This window comes from Pan troglodytes, chromosome 8 (genome assembly GCF_028858775.2).
Source record: "Pan troglodytes isolate AG18354 chromosome 8, NHGRI_mPanTro3-v2.0_pri, whole genome shotgun sequence".
Taxonomy (NCBI): Eukaryota; Metazoa; Chordata; class Mammalia; order Primates; family Hominidae; genus Pan; species Pan troglodytes.
This window is the reverse complement of record NC_072406.2, coordinates 105,126,347-105,139,989: the sequence shown is the minus strand read 5'-3', so window position 1 is coordinate 105,139,989 and position 13,643 is coordinate 105,126,347. Positions and strand designations below refer to the sequence as shown.

General features: G+C 36.4%; 1 protein-coding gene across 36 annotated transcripts in view; it reads right to left on the bottom strand.

Annotated features, from left to right (window-relative positions):
- EXOC6 (exocyst complex component 6) overlaps positions 1-13,643 on the bottom strand; it is a 254,843-nt gene that overhangs the window by 154,901 nt on the left and 86,299 nt on the right. For 34 of the 36 annotated variants that reach the window (XM_054659792.2, XM_054659800.2, XM_063782004.1 and 31 more), the window contains 4 exons: positions 9,322-9,493; positions 8,001-8,048; positions 7,822-7,912; positions 3,329-3,374 (listed from right to left, as the gene is read on the bottom strand). In XM_054659792.2, coding sequence (XP_054515767.2) covers positions 3,329-3,374; positions 7,822-7,912; positions 8,001-8,048; positions 9,322-9,493 — 357 coding nt within the window. The remainder of the gene's footprint in view (positions 1-3,328; positions 3,375-7,821; positions 7,913-8,000; positions 8,049-9,321; positions 9,494-13,643) is intronic. The other 2 variants (XM_063782016.1, XM_063782015.1) reach the window with 1 other exon arrangement.

Below are 13,643 nucleotides of genomic sequence, written 5' to 3'. Positions count from 1 at the left end.
CCTGCAAACCTGAAACCACCCAAATAGCAACTAATGGATAGATAAACAAATTCTAGCAATAAAAAGAAATTATGCAACCACAGACGAATTTTAAAAACATTATCGGGAGTGAAGAAGATTCCATTTATATCAATTCTAAAAACACACAAAACTAATCTACGATGCTAAAAATCAGAAAGTGGTTATTTCTAGAGAAGGAAGGAGAAATTGGAAAGAGGTATGAGCAAACTGTGGGGGTAATGGAAGTATTCTTCATCTTGTTTTGGTGGCAGTGACTGTGAGGAAGTATAAGAAAGCTTTTGGGTGGCAATAACATTCAACATCTTAAACTTGGTGGCTACACAGGTATGTTTATTTTAGTATAACATAAACAAAAATGTACAAGTCATAAGTCTACAACTCCAAGAATCTCTAAAAAGCAAACACAAGAGGCTACCTGAAAAAAAAATTTGGAGATCAAAAAAGAGCTCCTAGAAATTAAAAATTAGCAGAAATTTTTAAAAATCAGCACCACCTTTGGAAGGTAAAGATGAAATAATCTCATAGAAAAAAGAGCAAGCAGACAAAGAGATTTTAAAACGTCAAAGAAGAGATAAGAAAATTAGAGAACCAATCTACAAGACTGAACTATTAATATCCTAGAGAAATAAGAAAACAGAAGGAAAAAAATAATTCAAAAAAACTTCCTAATGCTTAAGGATATTATGAGATTAAAGGATAATTTCCAGATTAAAAGAAGGCTCACTAAGTACCCACCACAAAAAGTACCCACCACATCAAAGCACATCATCAGGAAATGATAGACCACAGAGGACAAAGAGAATGTTCTAAAAGAGAGAAAAGGTAGGTCACAAACTAACAACTTCAAACTGTGTGTGTGTGTGTGTGTGTGTGTGTGTGTGTGTGTGTAATAAGTCCACCTAGCACATACATCTTAGTTCCTTGTTTTTGTTTTTCTTTGAGACAGGGTTTTGCTGTCACCCAGGCTGGGGTGCAGTGGCTCAATCTCAGCTCACTGCAACTGCCTCCCTGTCTCAAGAGATCCTCCTGCCTCAGCACCCACCCCCCACCAACCCCCCAGTAGCTAGGACTACAGGCACGCGCTACCATGCTCAGCTATTTTTTTTTTTTTTTCAGTAGAGATGGGGTTTTACCATACGGGCCAGGCTGGTCTCAAACTCTTGAGCTTAAGCAATCCACCTGCCTTAGCCTCCCAAAGTGCTGAGATTACAGGTGTGAGCCACTGCTCCCAACCCATACATCTTAGTTTCTAAATACCATTAATACTAAAAGGAGCTAGGGTACCCTGGAGAATGGCTGCTTCCAGATCTGAGGCAAAAAAAAAAAAAAAAAAAAAAAGGCACAATGAGAGCTTGGAACATCTTACAATACAATAAACACAAAAATACTCAAAGACAAAGACACAGGAACTGGCTTGAGAGGTTTCTCTTGTTAAATTTGAAACAATTTGTGCATCAAAATGAATAATGACAATAATAAATTATAATATATTTATTTTAAAAATGCATAAGTTCACAGCCATAATCGGAAAAAAAGAAAAAAGGTGGTGTTGGGGAATAAAAAGCTCTTCTTTATATATATAAAAGCCAGTTAATAAATGTTTAAGAAATAATAGAATTTTTAAAATCAACATCTTGTAAATCCAATATAATAATGGATTAAGGCAAGAATGATAAAACTACTGGGTGAAAACCTGTTAGGAAACAGGACCCACATACTACTTATTAATTGCAAAGAGAAAAATATACCTTTTCAAAAGACATCTGGTAGACTTCCCCTTAACCAAATGATCAAATTTAGCATAACCTAAGGACAACATGACTTTATAAGCCTCCTGATGTCATGCAATGTGAGGTATCACTTATGCCATACTCTTGCCAAAACCTTTTAACTTGAATCTAAACATGAAGAAACAACTAGATAAATCCAAAATGCCCTGGTCTACAAGAGAACTGACCTGGACTCTTCCATGAAAAAAACAAAGAACAGGAGGACTGTTCTAGATTAAAAGGGACAAAAGAACACATACGAATCAATGTTTTCAGGGAGGGAAAAAGACGTAAGACATTTTGGGGATAGTTGAGAAAATGTGAGTATAAATATTAGATTATATTACTGAAAAACCGATAATGCCCCAAACTGGAAAATAATATGGTAATAATTAAAAGTTAGTTATTCAAAGACATAAATATAAATACCAAAATAATCCATTAAAAGAGGTAAAAGTTTTTGCTCCTATAAAGAAGGAATGGTGAATGGGAAATAGGAAAGGTGATATCTGTTTTTTTTTTTTTGGCAGCAAACGTGTAGGAAAATTATTTGAATCTTTAAAATGTGAGGATATATAACATTGATTTAAAAAGAGAATATATTTTTAATACATACGTGAAAGAAAATAAGACTTTCAGAATAGCTTTTGGCTTGTTTATTACAGGGAAAAAATCATTCTACTAAATGGTATTAACTGGTAAAGCCTAATGAAATTCAACATGTAGCACCATGAAGCAGGACATACACACATCTTTTACTATAGGTCTGTGGATGTGTTCTGATAATTAAGTAGTTACTAACCAAGAAGAAATCATTTTTTCCCTAGTCCAAATTGTCTAATTTATTCTGGTTTTTCTATGTTACTTTTGAATCATTTGTTTTTTTTCTTTTGTTTTTTGGGGGGTAGGGGGTGGGGAGGTGAAATGAGGTCTCCCTATATTGCCCACGCTGGTCTCAAACTCCTGGGTTCAAGTGATCCTCCTGCCTCAGACTCCCAAAGTGCCGGGATTACAAGCATGAGCCATGACACCTGGCCAAAACTGTTCGTCTTTAAAATATTTTAAACATCACTATATCCAATGCTCCTATGGCAATCAATAAACTACTTTAAATTACTTTCTTTTTCATCTGTCATATATGCATTTGAGTTATAAAACAGAATGTGAACTACTACATTCACCCAGATTGTCAAAATATAACTGCCTACACTCTTTTCCTTCCACAATATGCACTTAGCCCTTAGTTACATGCAAAATTATTATGTTGGTAAGCTAATCAATATTTTCATTCCTGTTCGGCTATTTGTACTTGATCAACATTACCAATCCTTGATATCATTTATAAAGGACAATGATTTATTAATAAAAGGCTAAGATTTGCTTTAGTGGATTATCCTGATGTGTGAATTTTAAGTACAAAGGTTAGTGTAATGAAGAAAGCAAAACTCATGATTCACTATGATTTATAGTAAATGTATCTGTCCTTTCAATAATAGAAAAAAATTCTTATTTAAAACAATAGGAAAAAACCAACTCACCTTTTGGCACTCATCTGTTCTTTCAGCTTACTATACATTTCTAGCACTGCATTAAAAAATATAACATTTTAGCTTTCAAAATGAAAAGAAAATATTTTGAGACATGAAAATAATCAAAGCAGGAAAGAGTATATTACAAATTCATTAGACTTCTACAACTTGAGTTAGGCTAATATTTTCAAATAAAATGTTAAATACTTCAAGTATATGAAAACATGTTAATTTCCTTATATACTGAACATTTTATTATATACACACACACATATATACATATAAATGTATTATACTGAACCTGGAACACTTGTATATGCTAACCACGTATAACTGAGACATTAGCCTACTAACAATTATCCTATCCAGAAACTACTAATATTTCTTCCCTGAAATAGAACTGGAACTTTAGACTTTAGTTATTTGAGAGAGAAAGTTGAGTGTGAGATTCACTGATTTTTGACTCAACATACCAAATAAAATAACACACTTGTGTTAAACTCACTATAAACAAAAGTTTATACCAAATCCACAAAGAAAGAAAAGCGTCAAAAGCTTACAGTAGTAGGAGTGAATTATAATACAGCCAGAAGTAAACATAACAAAGCATCTTTATTCATTTCATCCTTTCTATCAAATGCAATTGTTTGATAGAAAGGAATGCAATTATTCAATAAATTATTCTTTGCCAAGATAATATAGTGTCACTAAAAAGGTTTTAAACCTTTTTACCCTTTAAACTTAGAATTTCAAAGTACAGAATGAGTACACACTTTGCTTTCCCTCTACAATATGGACACACAACATTTTTTTCCAGATTTTTCTACAGTCATATGACTCCTCCTAGGGGTCTCCAAGTTTACAAAAAACATCGCTTATGTGTCTGAAAACCATAAAAACTGCAGTGGTAGCTGTAGTGAATCAACCCTGACTCTGTCGCCTCACAGGACCCTATGTATATCTCTATCATAGCCTCTATATTGTAATGTAATTTTTTTCACATTTTCCAACCAAAGCATTAGAGGGAACACATAAACTGGGAGAGCGCCTGCTGCAATAAGTATAAACTTTCTTTGAAGTCTCCAATCTTAACAGTTCATGTAAATTTCATATCTACCTCATGCTATTTCAATATAAAAATAATGCTTTCCTCAAAAACAGTAAAAACTAATACACCAGGAAAATAAATGCATTGTTTATGCCATGATTTTTTTTTTTTTTTTTTTTTTGAGACAAGGTCTCACTCTGTCACCCAGGTTACAGGGCAGTGGCACGATCATGGCCTACGGCAGCCTCAACCTCTTGGGCTCAAGTAATTCTCTCACCTCAGCCTCCCCAGTAGTTAGAACCACAGGTACGCCACCACAGCTGGCTAATTTTTTTTTTTTAAATTTTAATTTTCTGTAGAGACAGGGACTCCCTATGTTGCCCAGGCTGTTCTCAAACTCCTGGCCTCAAATGATCCTCCCACCTCAGCCTCCTAAAGTGCTGGGATTACAGTCATGAGTCACCATGCCCAAGCTATGACTTCTTACATCCTTTCATACTCCTCCTAATCCACGGAAGAGTTAGGCAACTGCACTGCAACTGATGACTTACTTGTCTTTATTCCCATAAGATCTGTGAACTCCAAGTATCTGAGACAGGTCTCAATCAATTTAGAAAGTTATTTTGCCAAGATTAAGGGCATGCCCATGACACAGTCTCAGAAAGTCCTGAAAACATGTGCCCAAGTCGTCAGGTGTACAGTTTGCTTTTATACATTTTAGAGAGACATGAGACATCAATCAATACGTGTAAGATGTATATTGGTTCAGTCTGGTAAGGCGGGACAACTCAGAAGTGGGGGCTCCCAGATTAGAAGTAGGTAAGAGACAAAAGGTTGCATTCTTTTGAGTCCTTGATCAGCCTTCCACTGAATATACAATTTAGTCTGGCCCAGTGAATCTGCATTTTTATACAAATAAAAGGGCAGAGGAAGCAATCAGATATGCATTTGTCTCAGGTGAGCCTCAGAGGGATGACTTTGTGTTCTGTCTGTCCTTTGTCCACAAGGAATTTCCAGTGGGCAAATTGTGAGGGAGTATGTAGCTTCTTATCTTTGTACCTATCTTATTCAGGAGGAAAATAGGAGGCAGGTTTGCCTGACACAGTTCCCAGCTTGACTTTTTTCTTGGCTTAGTGATTTTGGGGTCCCAAGATTTATTTTCCTTTCACAGATTGTAGGATCCTTCAAAAGCTGAGATTGTGTCATTTCCAACTTTATAGTTCCAATACCTACCATGATGCCTCACACACACACACAAACACATTTATAAGTGGATAGTAGGACAGAAAGATGAATAGAGGAAAGCAGGTAGTTCTGGATGTCGCCATTAGGAACACAATATTTATATGAACTAAGAGTTGCGGCCTAGCCTTAAAAACGAAGACAGTAGCAGTAACAAACGGCTGACCTCTACTTCCCTTTATTTCTCTATTTTACGTAGCCCAGTAGGGGAATAAGCTGAATTTGGCTCTTGCTCATTCCATCAGTACCCAATTTTTAAGGTTTATTATCAGACAGGGACAAAACATTCAAACTTAGAGGACATCTTCATGGCTATTACAATGCACCTGACGGTGGCAAAGAGGTATTATTAAACATGACTATAAGGAAATAGGTTTCTCAACCCTGAAACTTAACATAATAAGCCAACATTTTATTTACTCAAAGTTTTTATGTAAATATACCTGGTCCATCAGAGATTAAGCTGAGTAGAATTTCATTGATTCTAAAAAAAAAGAAAAGCTATTCTCACAAGTCAAAAAACAGGCCAGGCGCAGTGGCTCACACCTGTAATCCCAGCACTTTAGGAAGCTGGGGTGGATGGATCACTTGAGGCCAGGAGCTTGAGACCAGCCTGCCCAACATGGTGAAACCCCACCTCTACTAAAAATACTGAAATTAGCCGGGCATGGTGGCGCATGCTTGTAATCCCAGCTACTTGGGAGGCTGAGGTTGCAGTGAACCAAGATTAAGCCACTGCACTCCAGCCTGGCCAACAGAGTGAGACTCTGTCTCAAATAATAATACTACTAATAATAATAATAATAATACAATTTTTTTAGCCAAAAAAATCCGCTAACAGTTTTAACAATATAATTTTTAGTCTAAGCTAAATTTACATTATAAAAATAGCATATAGCGGGTGCAGTGGCTCACACCTGTAATCCTAGCACTTTGGGAGGCCGAGGCAGGCAGATCATTTGAGGCCAGAAGTTTGAAACCAGCCTGGCCAAAATGGTGAAACCCCACCTCTACTGTAAATACAAAAATTAGGCAGGCATGGTGGTGGCGCCTATAATCCCAGCTACTCAGGAGGCTGAGGCAGGAGAATGACTTGAGCCCAGAAGGTGGAGGTTGTAATGAGCAGAGATCACACCACTGCACTCCAGCCTGGGAGATAGAGTGAGACTCCGCCAAAAAAAAAAAAAAAAAATATATATATATATATATATATATATATATATATATATATATATAATATAAAACATCTCATCATCTCATTCTATTCTGCTGAATATGGAGGTTTAGGCTCCTTCCTAAAAAAAACAATAATAAGTTTAAAAATGGGACAAAAGATGGATTCAGCTTACTATATTTAAAAAAAAAAAAAAAAAAAGGCCGGGTGTGGTGGCTCATGCCTGTAATCCCAGCACTAGGCTAGGACAATGGGATTGCTTGAGCCTAGGAGTTCAAGGCTGCAGTGAGCTATGATCATGCCACTGCACTCTAGCTTGGGCAACAGAGTGAGACTCTATCTCTAAAAAAATTAAAAATTAAAATAAATAAAAAGAAAAAAGTCATATACCTGCTTCCTTTTGTTTGAATAGAATGCATCCAACTTAAAGTATATTAAATCCAGGTAAAGAAAATACTAGTTAATTTCCTCAGAATTTATCTGATGCCCAAGTAATATTTAGCCCTAACAAAGAGACCAGAAACAGCGTTTCCAAAATACAGGAGGAAAGGCAAGAATGGTGAAGATCCGGCTCTTTTGATGTTTTTCTTACCTTATCAGCACAATGAGATTGTGAGCAAAGCAAAAACAACCTGCTAAGTGACAAACAAAAAACAATGGAAAACTAGAGGTAAAAAATCAGGCAAATTAGGTAAAGGTGAGAAAATGTAACCAAAAGACTCTCCCCATGGGAAAGTATTCCGAGGAAAAACAAAAAAGGGTTATGGGGGACAAAAGGCAAAAGAGGCCAAAAGGAATGGAAATGTAGAAGTTGCTGTTCTAGGAAACTGATGTGACATATAATCAAACAAGAGCTTTCTAATATGACAAAAGCATGAAAATTCAGGGAATAAAATGAACCTGAAAGATAAGCATGGTCTTTGTTGTGAGGCAATCACCAAATAATCTGTAATTCCCATACCAAAGAATCACTACTTGCTATTATTAAATTACAACTTTACCAAGCCAAACGTTTTATTATAGACAAGTTTAACTCACCAGGAAGGCATAACTGCAATTTTTCTACTACAGTTGTAATATTTCTCTGCTGAATTCTACATCGAATGATATCTTCTGTGTGGACTATCACCTTAGAAAAGAAGGAATGTTCATATTTTTAAACAAACAGTTAAAGAACAACTACATACTGAATACCCAGAAAAGTATCATTTTCTCACCTCTTTTCCAGCATCTTGAAACCTTCGGTTGGTATCAGTAACTTGCACCTTAAAAATTTAATTTCACCTTAGTTAGACAAATATGCATAAAACTGCCCTGATGTAACTGCTCACCCTTGTAATCAGATCATGCTTCATGAGAAACTTAGAACAAAGAAATGCAAATTCAAATTAACTCTACAGCTTGAACTTGAACTTTTGATTGAAAAGGGCTTTTGTTAACTTCAATTACTTATGACAGTTCTTTTTAACAGATTCTGTGGCAAACTTCTCAAATTTACTCAGGATTTTTGAACTTTACTTGCTTCTCTAAGTCTGTCAAACAATTCAAATCACTGACCCAATTGACCACTGGTCCCCTTTTGATAACTTCAATGAGGTCTATGTGCCATTCATTGTCTGTAGGAAATGGTGATTGCATTTTATGGTAATTAAACATTCATACTTTGCTGAATGCAAACACTGGGTGGTTGATTAACATCAAACACAGAAATTTCAATCCACAGCAACATTTTAATGCTGCAGGTGCAGGCAAAGCTCAACCTCAAATTTTCCCACATATTAAGTGACTCATTAGGTCATCATAGTAAGGAAGCACATTCTGGTTTATTAAAAATCTCATTAATTTCTGAACAAAGATGCTCAGTGACCTCATTGATGCTGTAGTTAGTCTCTTGTTATCTGAATATCCTTTATACAATGGTTTTCTAATCATAACCTTTGGTGAACCAGGGTCATTTTGTCTGCTAAGTGCTCTAAACGTAAAGAAAGATAAATAGGACAATTCTTATAATTAAATATTTTTTATCCTGACTGAACAAATCTAGGTCTCTTTTAATAAATAATGTTTTAGCTGTATGGCAGAAAGTGTAGACCAACTTTCTTTAAGAAAAATACCCACTGCTGTTAAACTTTTCAAAAAGTTTTAACATTATTAAATAATGCTGAGAACATAACTATTTATCGTAAGTTTTTAAAGGAATCTTAGAGGATAACATTTTATAAATATTGTACTAACTGTCATTTTAGAAATTCAAAAACTGCAAATAGGGCCTTTCATTGTATGCATGTTTTGAGTTCACTTCCCTGCATGGAAAGAAATCCTGTTAAGTCAGTGCATTACTTGCTTCAGAAAAAGAGAATACTCCTGTCATTAGCATGACAACTGTGTTAATAGAGCATAAAGAGCATTCCCTAATACATATACTAATTCACTTCTTGAAAGTAACATACTTAATAATGACTTGTACATATGTACTATCAACTAAGACTTGAGTAATTTAATGAGAACAAAGGCAAACAATTTTAACATATTTCTTACCTTCAGTTTTTCTGCATCAGTCCTTACTTTAAGGAGTTCTGTAATAGCATCTACAAAACCCTGATGATGAAAATTACACATCTTTTCAATTTCCTTGTCATGATTACGGATACAAGCATCTAACTTTTCCATAAACTTCTTGTGCGCATTTGGTTGGTCATCATACACAGACCTGAATGTATATAAGAAAGCTAAAATTAACCAAAATGTATTATTTAGTAAGCCTGATCTTTGCAAGAGGTGATATCTTAAAATTAAATCTCTGAACAAATAAACTGGTGATAATATTACCTTTAGCAGAAATAATTTGCGTGAAAGTATTTTATTTCTTCTTGAACATGATAATATTAAAAGAACCACACAAGCTCTAGATATAGCATGAGGTATCTGGAAATAAAGGCATGAGGCTCAGGAGATGTGGGCCTAATACAAGTCTTTAACATACTAACATTCAAAAACAAAGAATTACTGAGTGAATGAATGATTAAAGAATGAATGAACAAACTCATGATTTTTACAGCATTTACTATGTAAAGTAAATGCTCATGTTCTAAATGCTTTATATATTAACTCTTTAATCCCCACAACAAGGCTACAAAGTAAGCATTGTTATTACCCTTGCTTTACAGAAGAGTTACAGATTACTGAACTGCCATAAATTCCACAACCAGCACAAGTGATAGCTGGGATATGACTCCTGATAGTCCGGCTCCAGGGTTCATATTCTCAGATACAAGCCCATATTGCAGTCACCACAATGTTTCCTAAACATGGCATATTCATTCCTACTGTCTCTCAGCTCATGCTGTCTCCACAGAGAGCGTACCCCTCTATTCACCATGCAGTAAAGGACTACCCTTGCCACTGATTCCTGGGAGGAAAGCCTTTGGCATACCCTGCCTGGTAAGTGTCTTCTTTGTTTACCTGGAAGGCTTTGACTGCCAAATAGCAGATGCTAACAGTGTGACTCATGGTGAGGCCTGAGGCCACACAGTTTTAGCTGTGGAGGGGCAGGAGGTCAGCAATGTGGGCAGTCAGCCAAGTCTACATGGGTAGTCAGTCATGGCTATATGACCAAACTCCAATAAAATTCCTGGATACCAAAGCTTGGATGAGCTTCCCTGATTGACAATACTCCATGCGTGTTACCACACATCACTGCTGGGAGCAGTAAGTGCTGTCCACAATTCCACTGAGAAAGGACAACTGAAAGCTCACTCGTGGAACTCTCCTAGTCCCTGTCCTATGTGCCTTTTCTGTTGTTGATTTTAATCTGTGTAGTTTTTTGAAAGTTTTTGTTGTTGTTGTTTTTGCTGTAACAAACAGTAACTATGAGTGTAACAACTTTGCTGAATTTTGCAAGTCCCTCTAGCAAATTTTTGAACCTGAGAGTGGTCTTGGGAACTTTCCAAACCTCACCCCCACATCCGTTGCCCATTGTTTGAGGTTCATTTCAAGTCCCATTTCTTCCAGCAGGCCTTTGCCAATCATTCCCATGCCAAGTAATCTTTTCATCTGCAGGACAGGTAAACTTACAACCCCTTACAGTTATTCTGACACGTAATCATATATTACTTTGTATTGTAATTTACATGTTTTGTATTTAAAATATATTTTGTTTCCCCAAATAGACCATAAACTTCTTGAGGGTAGCCTCTGTCTTAGGTTTTTAATGAATACACTCTCTAATACAAGAGGTAACAATATAGGATACCAATTATTAAGAATTTAGACTCTTGGCAGCCAGGTGCAGTGGCTCACACCTGTAATCCCAGCATTTTGGGAGCCGATGTGGACAGATCACTTGAGGTCAGGAGTTTGAGACCAGCCTGGCCAACATGGTGAAACACTGTCTCTACTAAAAATACAAAAATTAGCTGGGCGTCGTGGCAGGTGCCTGTAATCTCAGCTACTCAGGAGGCTGAGGCAGGAGAATCGCTTGAACCCGGGAGGCAGAGGTTGCAGTGAGCAAAGATCATACTACTGCACCCCAGCCTGGGTGACAGAGTGAAACTCCGTCTAAAAAAGAAAAAAAAGAATTTAGGTTCTTGGCATCTATGCCTACATTCTAATGTACGTCAAATATAAATTCTAATTTTTTTAATTTTTTAAAAAATTTAGGTTCTGTAAGAGCTGAGTTAGAACTAGGCTCTGATCTTGGACATATTCTCTTTTCTATCTCCATGTCATCTTGACTTGTAGCTTTAAATTCCATAAGCACACTGACACCTGCTAAATTTTTATCTCTGCCCTGACCTCTCCTCAAACTCATATATCTCTCCAATTAGATGTCTGATAAGCATCTCAAATATGTCCGAAAATGAATTCCTGATCTCCTTTCACAAAACCTGCCCTTCCCATAGTCTTCCTCATCTCAGTAAACCCCACTTTTCTAGTTGCTCAGGCAAAAAACCTCAGACTCACCCTTGACTATTCTCCTTCTCCAGCAAACTACCTCCCCATTGGTATCACCCTGGACTAAGCCAACAACATGTCTTGCGTAGATTTGTCAACTGCTTCCTAACTGGTCTCCCTGATTCCATCCTTGTTCCCTTTCAGTCTGTTCTCAATACAGCAGCCAGATGATAGCTAACGGGAATTGTCCCATTAAAACCTAAGGCAAAGCCCACGTCTCTCTTCTGCTCAAAACCCAATTTATCTTACAACAGCCCATAAGACCCTACATAATTTTGCCTCTTGTTACCTCACTGACCTCACTTCCTGTTACTTACTCTCCATTTTACTTATTCCATGCCAGCAACACTGGCCTCCTCATGGCTTTCTTAATACACAGGCATATTCCCATCTATGCTATCTAGATAGACCAGACACAGAGATAGATAGATAGGCAGACAGACAGATACACACACACACACACACACACACACACACTATCCCCTTCCCTGCTTTATTTTTTAATCTTCTAAAACAAAGGAGTTTATCACTATATCATTCCTTCCACTGTAGAATATACTCTCTGTTTCACACTTTTAAGTATTATCTGTCTTCCCCTACTGGAATGTAAGTTGCATGAGGACATAGTTTTTGACTGTTTTGTTCCCTATTGTATCCCCAGCCCTAGAATAGTGTCTATCATATAACAGAAGCTCAATAAATAATTCATTAATAAATGGATGAATTAATAGATGAATGGATGGAATTAGAAAAGGCACTTACTAGCAGTTCAACCTCAGGTAAGCCACCTGAATTCTCTAAGTATCAGTTTTCACAACCATAAAATCGGGATAAAAATAGCACATACAGCAATGAACAAGTAGAATTTGAAGTTAAACACACAATACTATTTACATTAGCATCCTCCAAAATGAAATACTTAGATATAAATCTAAAAAATACACAAGATCTACAGGAGGAAAACTACAAAACTCTGATTTTAAAAAAATCAAGGAACTAAATAAATGAAGAACTATTCCATGTTTATGAAGAGGAAGACAATATCATTAAGGTATCAGTTCTTCCCAACTTCATTTATAGATTCAAGGCAATCCCAATCAAAATCCCAGCAAGTTATTTTGCAGACATCGATAAACTGATTCTTGGGTTTATATAGAAAGGCAGAAGACCCAAAATAGCCAACACAATATTGAAAAAGGACAAAATTCAGCCAGGCATGGTGGCGCACGCCTGTAGTCCCAGCTACTCAGGAGGCTGAGATGGGAAAATTGCTTGAGCCCAGGAGTTTGAGACGGAAATGAGCCATGATTGTGCCACCGCACTCCAACCTGGGTGACAGAGCGCAACCCCCACTCTGAAAAAGAACGAAAGAAAAAAAAAAAGAACAGAATTGGAATACTGACAACACGACCCAAGATTTACTATAAAGTTACAGTCATCAAGATTGCATGGTATTGGTAAAACAAACAGATCAATGGAACAGAATAGACAGACCAGAAATAAACCCACATAAACACAGTAACTGAATTTTGACAAAGGAGCAAAGGTTATACAATAGAGAAAAGACAGTCTTCAACAAATGGTGCTAAAACAACCGGACATACACATGCAAAGAAATGAATCTAGACTAGACCTTGAATGATAATGATGTGTCAATGTAGGTTCATCAGTTTTTAAAAATCTACTACTGTGGTGAGGGATATTGACGCTGGGGAGGCTTTGGATGAGTAGGATAGGGAATATATGGGAAATCTCTGTACTTCCTCCCAATCTTGCTAGAAACCTAAAACTACTCTAAAGAAAAAAAAGTCTTTAAAAAATAGTATCTACATTAGAGTGTTAGGAGGATTAAATTAGTAAACATGAAAAATTCTTAAACAATAACTGACACATGGTAAGTGCTTAAC